This window comes from Triturus cristatus, chromosome 5_2 (genome assembly GCF_964204655.1).
Source record: "Triturus cristatus chromosome 5_2, aTriCri1.1, whole genome shotgun sequence".
Lineage (NCBI taxonomy): Eukaryota > Metazoa > Chordata > Amphibia > Caudata > Salamandridae > Triturus > Triturus cristatus.
Window position 1 is genome coordinate 1,093,479,455 of NC_140588.1, and position 20,493 is coordinate 1,093,499,947.

The 20,493-nt window shown below is 46.1% G+C and overlaps 1 protein-coding gene across 1 annotated transcript in view; it reads left to right on the forward strand.

Annotated features, from left to right (window-relative positions):
* Positions 1-20,493, forward strand: part of LOC146829744 (germ cell nuclear acidic protein-like) — a 144,784-nt gene that overhangs the window by 12,063 nt on the left and 112,228 nt on the right. Inside the window, exons 2-4 of the mRNA XM_085608468.1 lie at positions 12,676-12,967; positions 18,060-18,111; positions 18,351-18,397. Of these exons, the coding sequence (XP_085464594.1) occupies positions 12,676-12,967; positions 18,060-18,111; positions 18,351-18,397 (391 nt within the window). The remainder of the gene's footprint in view (positions 1-12,675; positions 12,968-18,059; positions 18,112-18,350; positions 18,398-20,493) is intronic.

Here is a 20,493-nt window from a genome sequence, read left to right on the forward strand (position 1 = left end):
CTATGCAACCCATCTCATCAGCTAAAGTACATGCTTTAACACAAAAATCATCGTCCTTCTCTTCACTAGCATCTACACTAACGGTAACCGTGACAAACAGTCCACAAAGACATTTTTCACCCCTGGTATATATTCTACTTTGAACTGAAACTCTCGCAACATGTAGTGTCACTTGGCTATTCTCGGAATTGCTTTGCCAGCTCATTTGGTGGAAAATAAACCAGAGGTTTGTGATCCATCCGCAAGGTGAACTTCAAACCCCGTATATATATTTTCTAAAGTGGTTCACTCCCTGCCAACGCTTCTCTCTCAATCACAGAATATGAACTCTCTGCACCACGAAGAGCATTCAAAGCAAAAACCACTGCCATGTCCTTACCATTCCATGCATGCAACATTACTCCTCCCAATCCATATCAACTAGCATCTGTTACAATGATGCACAGATCAAGAGCGTCAAGACTTGAGAGAGAGCCTCCACTATCTCCTCTTTTATTTTAAAAAAAAAAACAAACTCCATGTTCACCTCCTCAGTCAATTGAATTCTTTAACTCTTTTTAAAAATAATACTCATCGTTTTTGTCCTTTCTGCACGTTTTGGTACAAAATACGCATTAAATTCAAACATGCCAAAGAAAGACTGCAATTTGTCTTAATTTTGCAGTGCAGGAAACTCTTTAGTTGCCATCTCCAAACTCTCCATTGGTTCCACCCCTCTGCCAGACAATTTGACCTAAATACTCCTCACTGGTTACTGCAAATTGGCATTTACTTCGTTTCAAAGTGACCCCTTTTTCCTTCAGAATGGACAACACTGATGCTAGGGTTTTGTCATGCTCCTCATCATCGGCTCCAAAAACTAGTATGTCATCTTGAAGCACCTCACATTTTCAATGCCCTTAAACATGGCTTCCACCCCATGCTCAAACACAGATGAGGTAAAGCCAATCCAAAAGGCATCTGCTTACACCTGTAAGCACCATCCTGAGTAAGGAACGATGTTAAATGTCGAGAGTCTTGATGGTATGCAGAGGAGATGTCCAATGTAGTGAAAATCCTTGCCCCCTCGAGCGGTCAACATTTCTGAAATGCTGGGTAGAAGATTCCTAACGACCCATATTCTTTCATTCAGATCACTCACATCACTACACATTCTCAATGATCATCAGCCTTCCTAGCTAGTACTACAGGAGAAAGCCATTTTGATCTTTCATGCCTTGCTGAACTAGTTTCTCCAGTTCGTTATTTAATTTATCCTTCATGGCGAAAGGAAAATGTCTTGCCTTATGCACCATCAGCTCAGCACCTACTTTCAAACTGATCTGGTACGTGAACCCCATGATTTTTCATAACCTGTTGGCAAACACTTCGGAAAAAGTGCCCTCCCACACACATTTCCCAACAGTCAACACCCCAATGTTCTCAGTGCGTAACATCGCTTGTTCTGGGCTTTTGGGATCTAACATAATTCCAAGATTTTTCTGGTCCAATCAACTCAGCAAACTTGAACCTTCCATAACCACATACACTGTTGCCGGGGCCACACCCCCTTTAAAGCTTAGTGGCATCAAACTCACCTACCCCATTGATGGCTTACCTCCATATGCTACTGGTTTCACTTTTGACTTTGTCATCTGCATGCACGTTCTGAAACCTTTTCCACTCATCCATCTTTCATTGTGAACAAAGACCCTGGTTCAGCCATCATACTAATGGTGACACCGTTCACATCTATCATACACCAAGGCTTCTTGAAGACAGGACCACCCAATACTGCTACCTTTCCATTCTCAGACATCGTCTGGCCTTCTTTTTGTTGCTCTTCACCCACGATAAATACCACACTTCCTTCATCGGAATCGGTTTGACAAGACAGGTTTTGACCATCACCCCATGTGTTTACACTCTTCAAGGACTTCACATCCTTACTCCATTTAGCTTTACTCACTTTCATGAAATATCCCCTCCTCTTGCATTTCCCACATATCTTATAAGTAGCAGGACAACCGGATGAGTTTCCTAAATGGGTTTTACGACATCGTTGACACTCCCACTGTATTTGCCTTTCCTCATTCTTGGACCTCTTCTTCTTTGTTTTGCCGTCACATTCCAGGGCAGGCACTTGCATACTTATGGACATTTGTTCCATGAACTTAGTGGTTGATCCAATCCCACTCGCTATTTCAATAGCCATATCCAATGTTAGATTTTCCACTGCCAACAACTTTTCCTGAACCGTCTTGCTATTGGACTTCTCCACAACTTGATCACATATGACCTCATCTTCAAACGCCTTGAAGTCACATTTGAAGGCCAATACACTGAGGTCACTCGCAACATTTTCTACTGACTCTCCAGGCAATTGATGCCTGTTATAAAATTTGTGGTGTTCCATAATGACATTCCTTTTCTTTTTCCAAATTCGCTTCCAATCCTTCTTTCCATTGCTCCCCAGTCCACAGGAGGTAAACCAGGACATGAAAGAAAAGCAGGTGGGGGAATCACTTTGTTGCATCGTACACACCCAACATGCCAGATGGAGAATAATACATTTCTGTGAAAAATCACTGTGATAATGCTTCCAAGGTGTGCAAATTCCATGCAGCTTTATCCCGCCTCACGGCACTAGCCGGGTAAAGTGGTGTGCAGATTGCAGTGATCCACACTAAGGGCACTAGAATGCAGATGTTATGGGCTTCTAAGCTGCAGCCAGTATCTGCACAGCGCGCATCAACTCCCATGAGCGACAAAACGCAATAAAACAGTACCTTTAACGTATCCAATACTGTGCCATAGTAATGCTTTGAACTGCCTGACCAGCCTCAACTGTATACATCTAGTACACTAATATGGCGGCACGTATTCTACAATGCTGCTGTTGCGCGGCACGTTGCTTGCGTTGCTAGGGCGCAGTACTCCTGAGTACCACTCACTGAAGATGAAGGCACATATCTGCGTCGTTGACTTTGCCAGCTGGCAATACCGTAATGGTACCTGGAACACAAAGCTATGCGCTTCAACTGACATCTGGCTCGACACGCTGATCCTCTTCTCTCCGAAAACAGCTCCAGTCTTGGAAGGGCCGCAAATCCCCTCAACTCCGATAATCAAGAGGCAGTAGGGGTTCCTCATCTGTACGATGTTTCTCACGAACACCTTTCGCTGAAAAAGATCAAAATGCCATCCTACCGGCTGTGATGACACGTGTCTCTTCTCTCCGCTCGTCGCCAGTGAAAAGTGTAGAGAAAGTACGACACAGACCCCAAGAGGTCAAGTGGAAATACCTTTTACTTTAAACATAAAATACACATCCGGCAAAGGCAGCTAGGGGAAAGTCCCACAGTCTGTGGTTTGAAAAAATACACCCCCCCCCCCCCTTCTCTCCACCAATGTAACCATCCCAGGTTCCACATTCCAACCCTAACTTCTCTTCCACCCAACTAAACACAACAATTTTCTTTTGAGCCAAAGGTTAGCTTTGATCCTAACCATACATCAGCCCCCAGATATGGGCAGTTTCAGCGAGAGCTACTTGGAGGTATTCAGATTTAGCACATTATAGGTTAAACAGTTTTGCAAAGGCACATTGCCTCATTTGTGAGTTGTTTTGAAGAGGAGAGGGCTGGTGTGCTATGATCGTTTTTCACGAGTTTGTCACTTACCTGGCAGCATCATGCAAAACCTCTTTTTGAGGTGTAAGCCTTTTCTTTGGTAGTCTATTTAGGAGAGCATTTCCACAGTTAAGAGAGGGACGATTTCAAACATTCAAAGGATTTGTAAAACGCAGCAAATCGCCTGTGAGGGTCTCTAGGCGCCGGAGTTGCTGCTTGCTTCTTGGCGAACTGTTCGTTGGAACAGCCAGGTGTTGAGTCCTTTCCTGAATTTCTCGAGGGATGGAGTGGCCCAGAGGTGCAAGGGAAGGTTGATCGAAGCTTTTGCTGACAGGTGCATGAAGTATAAGTCATTTGGTGGTAGTTAGGTTTGTAGTTGCGGATAAGTCTGAATTGACAAAGCCTTGTTGGCCATATTCTTGCTGTTGGCGTTTCTGGTCTAGTATGGTTTCTAGGGATTTAGTAGTATGCAGTCATGTATCCAATACTGTTCAGCTGGTAGTAGGTTTTTGAGTACATTAAGATAAATTAAATTTTATGTCCTGTAGTTGATCAATCTTTTATCACTTTTTGAATCTTGGTTGTGTGGGGAATAAGCTCCTGTGATCTTCACCCGCAGATATTCTGAGGTATAAGAGTGATTATACTGAAGCCTTGGATTGATCAGAAGGGCTCTGTGTGGTCAAGTTTATATATTGGGAAATATCTTGTCAATATCGAGTCCTTGGCTATACCTCTGGCCACAGTGGTCGGTTTGGAGAGACTTTTCCAATTTTAAGCCATTGACATGGGTATGTTGATTTGGACCGTTTTAGTAAAACGTAATTTATTCCCAAACTGTGCTTGAGTCTGGAGGAGTATTTTGTGGTCCACTCTATACAAAGCAGATGTTGTCCCTCTTCCACCTCCTTCTTTTTATCCCTAGTTGTCTGCCAGTTTCCCTCTTGTGTCCTACGTTTCATTTCTTATCTTGCCCCCATCCCTCTCCTTGACCATATGTTCTACAGTTTTCCCCCTTGTCTCCTCCATCCTTCACCCATTTTTAGTCCCCATGCCCCTGCCTGGTCTCCCAGTTATTTTCTCCTGGTTTTCTTACTTGTCATGCTCTTGTTTGCCGGCTATAACCAGTCTTTACCTCTCATGTTCCCCTCTCCTTGTCCCACATTTACCTGGTTTTCCATCTTGTAACCCCCATTTTATTTCCCTTGTCTCCCTCTTTTAGTTCTCAACAGCTATTAATAGTATTTTGCTATCTTTGATGGTACAGTGGCATCTCCCACTTGGGCGAGTGCCAGTGAGAGGTGAGATGAGACTTCTTTGAAAAATCTGAGTGTTACTCTGCCACTGACCACTTCAGGGTCAGTTATACCAACAGAGGTAGCAGTTTATCATTTGATCACAGCAAAGGTTGGCGAGGGCACAGCTTCTGGTTTTACAGCTATTAGACCAAAAATATGAACTGCGGTAGAGGTAGGTTCATTGGCTGTTGGTCTCGGGTGTGTAAGATCTGCTGATTGAACTGCGTCTCTGGGTGGAGTCTGCCCATATGTTAATCTCAGTTGAGACTTGGATCATGGGCAGCTTGATACTAGTGGAGGAGAAGAGGCGACGGTGAAGGGAGTGAAAATGAGTGATGATTGTGGAGGCAGTATGTAACGGAGGAGGGAAGATCATTTAGGAGTCATCACCAGACTACCGAAGATGATGGCATAAAGACTGGTGCAACAATGATGGGTGGGAACAGTAATACAGCTGAGCAGGAAATACAGGAGCAGCGATGATGGGGGCGCGGTAAGTGTACGGTGTTAACAAGCGCATGGATAACTACTGGGGTAGTGATGAGTGAAGGAAGGAAAAATAGAAGATATAATGGAAAGTGGGAGTTTCGGCAAAATAAACACTTGACCGACAGTGGTGGTGGTGGGATAAATACTGCCACAAAAGGGAGCATGCAGACGTAAAAAACAAGAGCCACTGTGGTGGAGTGAGTAAAGGATACAGAGGGGAACACTTGGGTCTTTGCTTGTGAAGGGAGTAGAGCTGGTCATTGTGGAGGAGGACAGGACAGGCACTTTAACCCAGTTACACATGAGCGCTCCTGTACCCAAGTCTGTTGTATGATGTTTGTCAAAAGCCAGGACCCCTCCTGGTTAAGTTTGATGCTGGGTGTATGGAGGGGTCCTTCTCGGCCCTCTGAGATATCCAGCGGTCAGAGTTAGGGTTGCGAGTGCAATGATGGGTTGAGTTCAGTAGGCTCTGTGTTTAGGAGGAACACTGGTGTGTATGATGTATACTCTTTAGATATTGTCTGTTTCTGGGAAGATGTGGTGGGTGAAGTAAGCTGTGTTTTTGTGGGGGAGTAACGGTGGTGGTTATGCTATGTATATTGTTTAGGCATCTGGCCTCAAAATCTACTCGCCATGGCGAGTCATATTTCACCAGGGAGAGCTATTCGTAGGTCTGGTTAGTCTTTTCTGGCGAGAGTGCCAGAGCTGAAAAGAGCAGGTGTCCCACTCATCTGGAAAGTGAACGAGCAATGAAAGTATCTTTAAATCTTTTTATTTAGTCACATTTTTTGTGCGTTCAAAGACAGAGGTCAAATGTCGGCTTATGTCTTATCACAAATTGCTGTTTATTTCATCCTGGCGATTAGTGTTTACTGTTCTTTCGCGGGCTGCAAATTTAAAGGATTTTGCAAAGTGAATTGTCTGACAATCTTTGTGAACAAAAAAGGCTGGAGGATGTTAGTTTTTCTTACTAACACACAACATTCAAATAGCTTGCAAATGGAAGGTAAAAATATTTCAAAATGTATCAACAATTAGGAAAGCGCTTGTTTTGTAAATCAGAAGTGACAAACCTGTAATAGGTTCTAAACAAATCAGAACACTTTACCTGGTGATTTGAAAATGATAAATATTTAAAGATCTTATTTTTACAAGAAATTATTTGTACGCAGTATAGTTTTATCAGTAGAACTGCATATTAGTGGGAAACGTGGTGATTTAAATGGAAAGCGTGCTAACTGTAAATGACAGTGTGCTTCCTAATATGCTTTACATATTTGTTATAAGTCAGAGTTTTAAAACCTGAACTGAGAAACATTTCTGCCCCTCCCCTGATAACATTGGTGTTAGTGATCTAACGGAGAAGTTGGGTCATGAGTACCCTGTACACAGGCTGCTTTCATATTATACATATTTGAAGGTGCTTTCATGTAATAATGAAGACAAGCATTGGCATAGCCAATAGGTCTCGCCTTTGGGACCTTATAAGTGTTTAGCCATGCCACAGTTGCATAACTAAATACTTATAAGGTCCCAAAAGCGAGACCTATTGACTATGCAAAGCTAAAGTGATCGCCATCACGATCAAACATCAAAGCGGCCGTGCGGCCGCTAAAGTGAAAGTAATCGCGGTAAAGCGCGGCGCCCGCGCACATACACTGTAGCTCCAGGCTGGCCTGGTAGCACTTTTTGGAGCCCTCTCAATAAATCCCGCCAGACCAGCGCATGCGCTGGGTCGGGCGAGACCTAAAAAAGGGGCTCAGCGAAAGAAACTATTTGCAGAGGGTAACACAATTTGAGTCTAGTTTATGGGTCAAAAGCATTATAGTGAGGTCGAGTAGCTTGTTCAAGTCACTAGACCTGCAGGCCTGGGGTTACATTTGTATTAGTTTTAGAGGCCTGGGCCTTCGCATGCAAGGCAGTTGAGTGCTTGGGGGAAGATGTGCAGAGTTGAGGCTCTCGTTTAAAAAATATTTCTTTGTGGAACTTTTTTTTATTATTTAACTTGTACAGCAATATATAGATTTCAAATGCAACAAAATCACGAACTGGCATAAGAAGTCTCTAGGTTAAAACTTTGATTCAGAAGTTTCATGTCATGTTGTAATGCATGTATGGAGAGATAGAAAAACCAATACAAAACTGTAACACTTAGCAGGCATGGGATGACAGTATGATGAGAGTGGAGCAAAGTCTACAGAGATGTGCCCAGTTTTATTGAAAAAAACACGATGGTATTGTTCAAATACAGACCCCTGAGTACGTTACTCGATACCCTGGTACGAGAGCCTTGCGCACTGTTTTATTGGGATTGCAGAGGAATGAAATAGCATTAGGGCTCAATCAGGGTCAGTAGGTAGTCACTCCAAGCCACCTCAGGTGATGATGCTGCCACTTTTTTAAATGAGGTTTGTTAGGGTGGCAGTGCCTCATCGTTAGTTTCAGCCTGGAAGTGTAACAAAAGTACGTCCCAACCTTGAGACAAGAATGTTTTCGGAAAAATCTGGCTTCTGTGTTCAGACCTTTGCTCTCTGCCTTGGCCCAGACCAATAGTGAATGCCTCCATGCAGGTGGGGTACGGTGACCTTCCAGTGACGCGTGGTAGTGTGTTTTGAGAGGAGTAATGCTAGGTCTTGAAATCACGCTACTAATTTATTTTCTCTGTGGGTTTGAAAGATTCCGCGGATCAGACCTCTCATTTATGTATGGCCGCTTATCCTATAACCTGCGGTAATTGTGAGGTGACTGTTGACCAGAAATGGGATCTGGATGGGCAGGATCATAGCATGTGTAATGGGTCAGCAGGTGAGCTATGGCAAGGTCAACCAGTATTTGCCCCCGGAAAGAATTTGTTCACTTTAGCTAGTGAAACATGGGATCAATGGAGTCTATTAGACTGGATAAGTTTAAATCTGCCATTTCTAGAGACTGTAGTCTGGTAGGCCAGTGCCTTTATTCATTCTTTAACATTTTCTCACGTTCAGTATCCCACTTATCCCAAAGTCTAGCCAGAGAGATCTGAAAGTGTTCACTCAAGACCCTGAATAGGAAATTGATAAGCCTACAACCACTTGGCGTGATTGCATGACCGTGTGAGTTTGCGTCTGTTAATGCAATGTTGCATGCAGTATGGGAAGTGTAGGAAGGTGGAATCTGCATGGTTACCCCCACTTTTTTCATTGTGTTTTGCTGGTTTTGACTAGTCTGACTGGGCTCCTGCTAATCAGGACCCCAGTCTATCTGCTTTCTCCCTAAATTGATTGCATGTACTTTGGTTACACTCCAGATTGGATTCTGCGGTACCCTTATAAGTCCCTAGTATATGGTATACTATGTACCCAGGGCATAGGTACCCCAGAGGCCTCTCAGGGGCTGCAGCATGTATTCTGCCACCCCTGGGAGACCATTCAAAATGACACCACAGGTCTGCTACAGCAGCCTGTGTAAGGTGGTGCATGCGCTCCTTACTTAGATATAGGTTCACTATATCCTATATCACTGCACATATACACCTTTCAGTCACCCTCATGGCAGGCCTTATCAATCATTAAGGCAGGGTGCTGGGTTTTATGTGAGAGGGTGCCCATGCATGAGCAGAGCCCCTCTGCAGCCTTCGGAACCTCTATTCCGGGGTTGTTTGTGATGCAGCCAACCATATATACTTAAGTGCATTATAACCTCGCTGTAAATGCTAACTTTAAAATGACTGCAAAGAAGCATGTCGTGTTTGATGTCAAATCCCTTGGAATCATACCTCCCTGCCAGTAACTGGCGGGGGAGGTATGATTCCACCCTCATAGAGGGAGAAACATGACCACACCAGTACACCCGGTACCAGCTTTCTCGACCCTGGCATCACAAAATGGATGCTGCCAGCCGCAGACACGAGTCTGCTCTCCTGCTGCTGGACGAAACTCCGGCAGGGAAAGGCTGGACAATAGTTTCCTGTCACAGGGAGGTGTCACCACCTCCCAGACAGGCTTTAGTGTATTGGGGCTGGGTGGGTGCACTCGGAGAGTGCTTTGGTGTCTGCAGTGGGGGCACATTTGGTGTCGCTGTGCATAGTCCTGCTCAAGCTATTTGCTCCTGCTCTGGCACAAAACTGGACAAAGGACATGGGTGTAGCCACCCCTCTGTCCTGACCCTCCCATAGGTGGGTCCCCAGAGTTTGTCCCACCCCTTCGTTGGGTATAAAGTAGAAACCCCTGACTACAGGACGTTAGATTTACCTGGACTAAACTCTGCCACAGAAACCAAGTACTTCGACTATGCACGGCGCTGCATGACTGAAAAATCTCCCTTGGAGTAAAGGAGTTACTCCCCTGCAAGGCAGGCACCTGAAACGCATATGACTGGTTTGCATCTCCGAAGCTCCTGAGGACTCCGAAGATTTCTTCAACACAGGAGGTGGGTTCCCGTGGTCTCTGAGGTTGATCTGTGCTCTCAGCAATTCTGAGGCCTGTATCCCTCGTGTGGGCCGTGCAACCCGAACCCCTGTGCACTGCATACACTTGCAGCAGCATGTGCTTTGTGGTGACCCGGAGCAATATTTCCACTGAAGGTTTCCGGCCTACACTCCACGAGTGTTCCGTGGGCTGGTATTTTGTGATTCAGCTCGAGATCCCGTGGCGATCCCTTGTCCGTTGACCTGTGGGTCCCTGTGAGGGTAACTTTGACTTTGTGAGCTTTCCTGGTTGCTTCAGACGTGCCCAGACTCTCCATAGCTTGGAGAGTCCCCAGGACCTTGCTGGTCCTCACCGAAGCATCTTTCCTCTGCTCTAGTGAGTTGCAGTTGCCAAGGCTTGTTGGTGTTCAATCCAGACACTAACCCCTGGCACTCAACATCCTTTGTGGGACAGCTCACCTTCGGACTTTGGTCGACGTTTCCTGGTCCCCGTGGCTGCAGAGTCTAGCTTCCTCTTCTCACCTGAAACACTCAACATCGGTGGGCATTCATCTATCGTGCCCCTGGTCACTGTGAAGTGACCCAGACTCTGTCCCCGCTGCTTTCAGGTTCTTCTCCGCTCCGATCCAGGCTTGGATTACACCGGACACGTCTCATCTTCCCGGCAGCAGCACTTCTTCGCATCACGCCATTGAAATCTACGAGCGTTTCTGACACCACTTGACCCCTATGCACCCGGCTCCTCTGGGATACGTAACATGGGTATCTTGGTACTCTCAAGGGTGCTGGCCTTAAAACCTTCTAGACTCCAAAGGGTTTGCTTGAAGTCCTCTCTGAAGTGTCCTTAATCTTTAAAATTCCAACCACGACTTTCGCATAGAGTTGTACGGAGCTCGCGTCTATGTTCTCACACTGCTCCCGCCGTCCGTGGATCCCCTCTGTCACTACTTTGGGTGGTTTCTTGGTGTCCCAGCAATTCTACGTGCTCTACGCACTGTCTAGTCAAGTCGTGGTTGTTATACCACTTTCTTAGTATATTGTTTGGTCTCCCCCTGGAGCCCACTGTGTATTGTGCTATTTACTGTCTTTCTAGTGGTTTAATATTGTGTGCCTTGTTTTCTAATCTCCATAAAGAGGTTAGAGAGTGTTTAAGTAATAAATACTTCTATTTTATATATTCCTTGTGTGGTTCTACGTTCATTTGGTCATTCTGGAGGTTATCTGGTAAACCAAGCTGCTGTACGTTCCTTCGAGACTTATCCTGAAGGCTGTTCTCCACAGCTACCCCTAGGATAGCTTTCAATAAAGGTTGTCTTTAACCTAATCATCAATAAGGGTCGTCTGGACTAGTGCAAGACGCCCACTTTAACTAGTGGACAGCATATACCAGGCCAACTTCTCACAGAAAACTTGTTTTAAAGTTCTATATGTTAGGAATTGTCCTTTGTGGACGTTGAATTGCTCCTCGAGTGCATCAAAGGACCAGAGTTTTTTTTGTGAACTTGTAAATATATAACCCTCACCATGAGTAAATGTAGTTGTCTTACTTTTATCACCTCTACCACGCTACTTGGAGTTCCTTATGTAATGTACTCTATTGTAAAGCGCTCTGAGGCCCTCTGCATGAGAAACCCTGCCTGCAAGCTTTGTGATCTTCCCTCAGTAGGTTGACTTCAATGGCCACTACATTTATTTGGTTTTCCAGCAAAGTCTTACACATTTTAATAGCGGCCTGAATGGAGTCTAACGTGTCTAGAGCTTCCGGTGACCTAGTTGAAATTTTAGGTGTTTGTAGCAGGTACCCAATGAGAAGGAGGGCTGGGACCTAGTGGTGGACCCGAAGTTGCCCACTATGTCTGATACGAGCAAGAGTCCATAATATTGAAAGCAGTGAAAGCGTGGAAGGATTACTTGAGTACCTGAGCCCGCATGCAGGAGTTGTGCCTGTCACATAGTCACAGTAAATTAGGGTTACGGGCAATTAACGATTCCTGTCCGTGTTCCTCGTTGGGGGTCTGGTTGGTAGCTATGCACCTAGAGTTTACAGGTGTTAATTATGGGCTTTCAGCATTGTGCTTCCCTGTCTGTCCATGTCTATCGAATGGAGGGGTGAAGGTGGTGCCCATGTTATTTCTCAGTAGCATAGCGGGGTGAAGGCCTGGTTGATGGTGTGGGTGTATCAAAAAGCCCTTACTTGTCCCGAAATGCATCGCATGATCCCCAATAGGGTGAATGGGTGGTGGGCAGTCAGCAGTAATGAATCTTGCCATAGCTGACACCATGAACCCACCCGCCCTCACCAACCCCCCTGCTGACCACCATCTTCCTGGTTTGAGCAAAGCATATTAAATATGGTTACTGCCAAGTTTGTCCCAGGCTCTTTGGAACGTGATGGCGCACATGGCTCGCTGAATGTTGCAGTGAAGCATGTCGTGCCTGCAGTAGGAAAAACTCATTAAAGGAAATAGTGCTTACAGACTAAATAAGACATACCGTGTACCAACAGAAGTAAAAGGGCCAGTCCTCATGGGAGGTTACAAATGAAGATAAGGCGGGACTAAGGTAGGACTAACAGGCCTACTAATGAATCGGAAGCCAGCATTTACAAAGGACAATGAGACAAGCCAATGAACAATATAGGAGGAGAATGGGTGGAGCTTCACTATACTCTAATACAGCATGGCTCATAGAGCAGCACGTGCGCCGCTCTGGCTCGACCTTAAAACAGATTTATAGAAGTAGTTCTGAGTTGGAAGACTAGCAGTAATGTGTGTAAGGGAGTGGGGTGTGGAATATGATGTGCAGGGTTAGGGATTTTATTTGCATGTTATTTTAAGTTTCTTTCTGTTTTTTTAAATATTCTTTCTTTCAGTTGAAGGAGAGCATTAAGAAAAACAAGAAGCCTTTGTTCAGCCGCTCCCAGCCTGTCCTGAGCCTTGACCTGGAGGATGCGGAGAGTCCAGTCTTTGTGTCCTGCTCCCATCGGCTGGACCTGTCCGGTTCCGACTCAGACAGCGATGTCTCATTGAAAGAGAACAAATGCAGCCCCACCAAGCAAAGGCAGAAAGGCCTGACTGGATCCAAAAGTGTCCCATCGCAGCTCGGGAGGCTGGGCCGGACCAAGGAAACCCTGGAGGCAAGCGACACAGGGCGTGCAGAGAATGGTAGGTAACCAGAGGTGGAGCTGTGTGATATTTGTGTAACTGTCCTTGAGCGGATGTCTCTGCGGTCCGTTGAACAGATCTAGTGCACCACAGATGCTATGTGGGGAAATGTAAAGTAAGCAAAGTTAGTGGAGGCAAGAAGCCGTCCCTGTCGGACCCCATTCAAGGGACCGCAGAGCAAGTGGGCCACAACCATCAAGGGTTGTTTGCCTCTCATCTGCTGTGTCTGCCCTACTATGGCTCTGAAAATTGGATGAAGTAAATACTTTCCTCGCTTGACTCTAAGGGTAGCAAGGGCGAGAGTGAAAGGCTTGTCAGCGAGGTAGTACGGGTTGGGCAGCGACTCCGAACTCAAACTTTTAAATAGACATTAGGTCTCCCTCTCCAGCCGAGTGCTTGCCATAATAAAATGGGATGTACCGCAATATCACAGCAACATGAAATACCACACACCCTGGGGTCTCGCAGAGGTTGTCCCCCCGGGCCCCACGACCAGAGCCCTCGTAGGCCGTTTTGGATGCCCCCGCCCCCCCTGCCCCCCCTCCTCATCTCCGCGTGCGCGACTACCCCGGTCCTTTCCCACACGATGGTCCAGCGTATGAGCGCGCAGCTCCCAGTACTCCCGAAAGGCGACACAGTGCACCCCTCCCTTTCCCCGGTTTCTCCGCCCCCAGTTAGTTCATGGTTACTTAATGGCTGCACTTCCATAGCCCCTGCGACGCCCCTCACAGGGGGGGGTAGTCCTACTGCTTGGCACCCCTACGGCGAGGCGATTATGGCGCGCTCCAGTAGAGTGCACCCAGAGGCTGGCCCGGGCACACATCTGCAGCCCCACTCAGGACAGCGACGAACGGCTTGAAGGGCCAGAAGGCTACACGATTGTATGGACTATGGACTGTGCACGGGTGCACTTGAAATGTAACCCTATGTGCTACTGCCGATATCGCCTGTGCCCGTGTGTTATTCTATCTATAAATGCCAATAAAGAAAGTTTTCAAAAAAAAAAAAAAACATGAAATACTACACACATTAATGGGAATGGAGCTGCAGGGTCCTAATTTTAAGACTTTCGGTATTCACAGAAGGCATTTAGGAGTCCTAAAGTTAGGAGTCCTAACTTCTGTGAATACGGAAGTGAGTAAGTGTCTTCTGTGAATACCAAAATGAGTAAGTGCCTTCTGTGAATACGAAAATGGTAGTAAATTTAGGATTTTGTCTTAAGTTAGTTCTGTGAATCGGGCCCATTATCTATAGTTAGACGTGTGTGCCATCCGCTCACCTGCTAGTTATGTGGCGTTTCTTTCAGGACTCTGAGGGAAGAACCGGACTCTGCGTTCGAATCATCTATTTATCCGGAATTGACTCCGGTCTGGACGACGACATACGTCCTACGTCATGATTCGCATGCGTGTGATTGTCATGGTAACGGGGTAAACAACGCTCCGAGCGCCATTAGTGGTTGTGATAATCCAAACTAAAAGGATGTGCAATACTCATGCGCACAAGGTAAAAGGGACGAAAATTGTCACGGTCCCAAATCGCCAAGTGCAACCAGTGTCCTATTCAAATAAAACACTAGTAGAAGTATAGATAACACTACCCAAAGTCACAGAATGGGCAGCAACCTGTACAGAGAGCAAAGCTCAGATTAAAAGCGGCCGGGTAAATAGAAATCAAGTATATTTTCTCTATTTTTGGTTGATAATATTTATTATGAGGCATAGCTATGTGTTTAGAAAAAATAAATAAGCCAACATAGATGACGCTTTGCAGCCGAATAGCGTGTGAGCCCTTATCAATATGAATATATGGTATGTTAATGAGAGACCAATGCACACCAGGGTATATCATCATTCAGGCCATTAAGATGGCTGCCCAATCTAAACACCCAGCGCTGTTCTCTATGAATCAATATCGTCTCAAGAGGACCCATGTTCTTGTGATAGTGTGGTTTGTCCAGTACCACCCAGCGTAGATCTTGTTCAGTATGGCCAACATGCAAATAATGTCTGGCTAGTTTTGTATTGGATTTCTTGTGCTTTATTGAACTTATGTTCAATAATCCTGGTTTTAACTCTACGAGTGGTCATACCCACGTAGTACAATTTACAGGGGCTCTGTATGAGATATACAACAGCCTCCGTATTGCAATTTGTGTGACTCGTTAGTGCCCAGGGTGTCTTCAATCCTAAATCCAATTGTGATGTACGTGTAGTAAGATGAGACTACACAGGAGCCACACGGAAAGTGGCCTTGGACAGGTATACCTGTATGTATAGTCCATTGTTGGCTAGTATCATGTGTGGCTCTCGGCCGAGAGTGCACTAGGATGTTGCCAAGGTTCCTGCTTTGTTTAAAAGCAAACAGCTGTTTTTCACAAGACTTTTTACCTTTATTTAAAATATGCCAGTTTGAATTGATGGCTGAAGGTACTGACACACACCAGACGGATTAGAAGGAGGTTTGACATGTTTCAAGCAAGGCTTCTCTGTTATTGTTGATCGCTCTCTTGTTTGCGTTTCGTATGAACCGTGTTGGATATTGTCGTATGTGAAGAAGCAAGGAGACACTACCATTCCTTGATTTGAGATTATATACACGAGATGGTAGGATTTGTACAGTACTGTATCAAAAATCAATGGCTTGTAATGCGCTACTCAACTACAATAGTTTCCATCCACGCGCTCTTCGGGACAACCTCCCTGTTGGACAATTTCTGCGGCTGAAAAGAAATTGCACTGAACTTAGGACATATCACAAACATGCAACCAACCTCAGTGCACATCTTCACATACGACAATTTATTTATTTCTGATAGATATTTCTAACTGCGGATTCCTCATCTTTTGAATAGTCCCCTGGAGTCAGACTACATCTGGAAAATCTGTAGCAGTACCCCCTGCGTGCTGATAGGTGGCATCGTGTGACTCTGTGATGAAGTATTTTCGGTCCCGGAGGGATACGCGAAGTTATATAAGTGCCACTCATGTGCGCTTACATCCATTCCTTTCTTTCTGCATCACCAGCCGTGGATCCAAAGCTACCCTATGCCTCAGACTATTTTGTCAAAAATGTTCTTAAGAAGATCCAGTGTGAGTGAATGTCAAACCGTGAAACTACGTGGTTTACATCCTGGTGGACGGTTGCAAGCAAGTTTCTTTGATAGAAACCCATCAGGTTTGTCTGTGGTGCCCGGGGTTGGAACACGACGCCAAGGGCTGCAGTGACTGCGCCTTGATGAAACCCAAGGCCATCTGAGAACGCAAAGCCAAACTCTACATTGCCAAACACCGAAAGACCCCACTCTGTGACATGTTGAGGTTGAAGTACCCTCTGCTGAAGTCGCTCTTGTCTGATCTTCGCCACACACCAATTTTTGGTTTAAGTCGAAGAAGACACGTAAAAAATCTAAGCGGGACTCAACTCGTTCCCTACACTCTCGCTCCAGAGAAGACATTCGATGGTGCGATAGTGCTTCTCGGCCTCTCTTCTGAAGCCGATCCCCTTCGGAACTTATTTCAACTCTTGTTCCGAGCCAACCTGAATTTCCGAGTCCATCAGTGATTCTGCAGCAATTCTAACAGTTTTGTGAAGCCATTCTGCGTCTATTTGGCTAGAAATCAGCTCTCTGGTGCGCCTCGTTGCCAGTTGGACCCACACAGGCTATACTGTGGTACTGACTTGGATCCTGGAGCTACAACCCACACCAGATCATATAGTATCACAGCTGCTAGCGGACAACGCTCGCAGCCCATTGTGCTTTAACCTTAACCTAGGCCGTGCTCTGGTTCAACTGGCCCGCAGCCTTTTGGATTCACATACCCCGTACTTGCCTCCTATAAATACCTCACACACTAAATGCCTTATTTGGAAGTCATTTTGATAGCTATCCCATGATCCGTGAGATGTAATTGCCAACCATTTACAGATGGTAACTGATATGAGGAACTCCAGAATCCCAATGGCCTGAACCATTCCAGCCCTAATTGCAGGACCCGGTCCTCCCAGTAATGGAACACAAGCAACTCTGGAGCAGTTTCCTCCTTTTTAGGGCTCATCACCCAAGTATAGCTTAATTCCAGTGACAGTGTGCAGGGGACCCCCAGCTGGACATACCCATCCCACCAATAGGAACTCTAAAGTATACAAAAAAGGATCAATGAAATGCCTGAAGGAGTCTCAGCCACTAGTAACTACTAAGGCTGCATTCCAGTGCATCATTATTTTGCCCACCGTGCCACCTCCGTTTAGGCCCTGCCATCTTGTCGGAAGCTTGCACTGTACATGGTATACCACTAGGTGGTTATACCGTGCAGAGACCAGGGGTTCTTTAAAATTGTACAGGGCTCAATGTAAAAACAGCACCAAACGTACACCATCAGCAGAACCAGGATTGCCGGGTGCCTGGTGCAATGTCAGCGTGGGGAGCCCAATGCTTTTCAATGAGGATCCTTCATTTCGGAAACGGACTGCAGGCCTCGCACCGTAGGTTACAAGAAGGAAGACCATCGACGGCAGAGGTAAGTAGAGATGTAGGGACACCGTCGGTTCAGCTCAGCATGGATCAAGGGCTTCGGTGCAGAGGTGCCTTTTGACGTCTGAGTCTTCTTACCGGAGCTGTTCGCGGTCAGGGGGCCTCTGGATTCACACTGCATGCGCCATCGTGGAGGCCAGGAAATGTCAACCAACCGGATCAGGAGTCTTTGGAAAGGGGCTTGGGACAATTGAACAGTGCCTCAATTGCCACCCTATTGTGGCCAAATATAAATATGCCATGGGCGTTTCCACCCATTGGGCGTTTATGGATCTATTGAGCGCCTCTGATTGCGTATGCAGATCCAAGTGTGGTCCATCTTAAAGACTCTTGTATTACGACCTCCTAGTATCTAAGATTTGGCAATGCTGGTGAGTGCACCCAACCCTTTAAAGTTGAGCGAGGGGCGCGTTCTCGCCCAGGTCCTTTTTTGCATCCTTGTACTGTTACAATCGTTGTTGTCCCATACCTTTACTGACTAAGGCTTATGCATGAGCCCCCTGTGGCTCTAGGTGAAGTTTGCTGCTTGCATTGTGACACTCGTTTTTCTAATTTCAGATGGAAGGCGAAGTGGGAAAGGCAAAAATGGCTCAGAGAAGAAGCATGCGAGGTGAGTCTTCTGGAATGATGGTCACTGCTCCTTTTCTTTCAACTCTGAGCTCAGTTTTTCTGTTCACTGCTAACCCTGACTGCATCCATTTCCTTCCACATAATGTACAGTTCTGCTTGTGTGGAGGCTTCAGCCTTGGCCCTGTGGTGCTTTGTCTGATACGGTTGTTAAAGTGTTATGGCCTTTGGGGAGCAGTGGATGTGTGGCTTTTTTAATTGGTCTTTTCTTTTCTTCCTCAGGGCTCCTGTTGTCATCTCTGATTCAAGTGATGATGAGTTTGAAACGTGTAAGTTATCAAATTGCCAGAAAGTCCTGAAGTTCAGGGTGAAGCACACGTCAGTTTGTGATTCTGTTGGGGGATGTGTTGTCTGCTCCCGGTCATTTTTGGGATTGTTTCTGTTCTTGTCCAGGATTTGTGATTGGCGGGGCTGTGTTGAGTGCTGTGGCTCTGGGGCTTGGTCTCTTCATTTAGGGATTACATCATCTGTGTATCTAATCTTTTGTCTGTACAGGCAGATCTCCTCCGGTTTCACCGTGGTGGTTTATGACTGGGTGGAATGGTGGTCATTTCTCTGAATTATGACTCGTGGTTTGGCTGAACTTGTTCTTTCTCAAGTGATGAAATGGGAGGTGATTTGGTGTCTGGAAACCTGTTTTCACTGTAGTGCGGGTGCTTGCTGATATGTTCTGGCTAGTAGGGGCTGCTATTGAAATGCTTTGACGATGGATGGATGTTAATCTTGGATATTGGTTATTCAGAGGCTGACCTTGTATTCTCATATATGATGTTCCTCTGAGAGAGATGGTGATGCTGAAGGGGCAATTGCTTTTGCAGAGTAAGGCACGTCATTTGATTGAATGCATCTACTGTGGTGCAAATGTGGTTGATGAGACCACCCATACTCTTTCTAATTAGGGCAGGCGTGCCGTGGCTTTGGGAGGCATGGTCGCCTCGCTGTGCCAGGCTGGTCTTGCGGGGCGTGCTGTGCATTGTAATTGTGGGATGTCTAGATCGAGACTTGTGGAGACATTCTTCACCTGTTGGCGCCTACATGTCATGTGACTGTCTATGATGGGAGGAGATTTGGTTCTGCATGCGTTGCTGATGTTTATGAAACGAGGTTAGTTGGCTAACTTAGTGAGGGTTGTGGAGAGGAAGAGGCGCTCGACTCTGGCCAGGATCATATTGTTTTCTTCATTTGGTGAGGAACTTATGTATTTTATGTGTGGTGAAGTCTACAAATCAAATTGCCTTGTCTTTTTGCACATGTATTTTAGCTTTACAGCTTCTGGTAAGTTGTGTGGCTTTCTGGTGGAAGGCTGGTCTCATCACCTGGCACTATGGTTTAAAAGGATAGCGTTTTCCTTTGTTATGAGGAACGCTGCCATCATCCAGATTGTCTGGTACTGCAAGTAAATCTTTCAAAGACCAAGAATATGCAATGGAAATAATAATCCTTGCAATGAAGTTATAAATCTTTGGCTGCCCTGTGGTGTGGGTTTTTTTTTTCTTTTTCTTTTTTTTAGAATTCTCTTTTCTCCACGCAGATATTTTTGCAAAATATCTTTAGACTCTTAAAGCAAGGTTAACAAAACAAGGGGAAAAAGCAACCAGAGTTTGTGAGAAGTCTTGTCTGACAATAGCATGCAGAGGATCTGCCTGGTGTGTTTGCCTTGGGCTTTGATTGCACCATTGAGTCCAGCGTTCTCACCCTTGAGAGCGATGCCCAGAGTCTGCTCGTTGCCATGATTGGGGTCACTGTGGGGGACGTCCTTCCCAGATGCGGTGACCTTCATGCACTTGGCGTTCTAATCTCGGAGGTCCTGTGTTGCTCTTTAGTGTCTCTTGGTTGTGTCTATCTGAAAGAAACACGTTAGTTAGATTCCTCACCTTAGAATATCCCCAGGCGTCAGACTGGATCCGGAAGATTTTTCGTCAGCAATACCCCTTGCGCGTCGCTAGGCGTCGTCTGCGGCTCCGCGTCCGTCGTCGGCGTCGTGTGCCGGAATGACGTCGTCGGAGTACTTGGACGCCGCCCTCGCGTGCTGACGTCAGTTCTTCTTTTTTCCGCGCCAGTAAGCGCAGATCCGGGAGAGCTACCCCTTTTTAGTCTTTTTTGACTAAATCCTTTTTGATCACTTTTGATCCTCGTCTGTCGACAACTGGTGCCGGTAGGATGCCTGGGTTCAAGGCTTGCGAGGATTGCCATCGACTGATGTCGGTGACCGATCCCCACCGCCGGTGCCTCTACTGTTTAGGCCCCGACCACGACGCGGAGTCGTGCTCCGATTGCCAGGCCCTGACTTCGAAGGCTAGGCGGGAGCGGTCCCGCAAGCTTCTCGAGCTTCGCCACTCGGCTCCGCGTCGTGCGCGATCCCGGT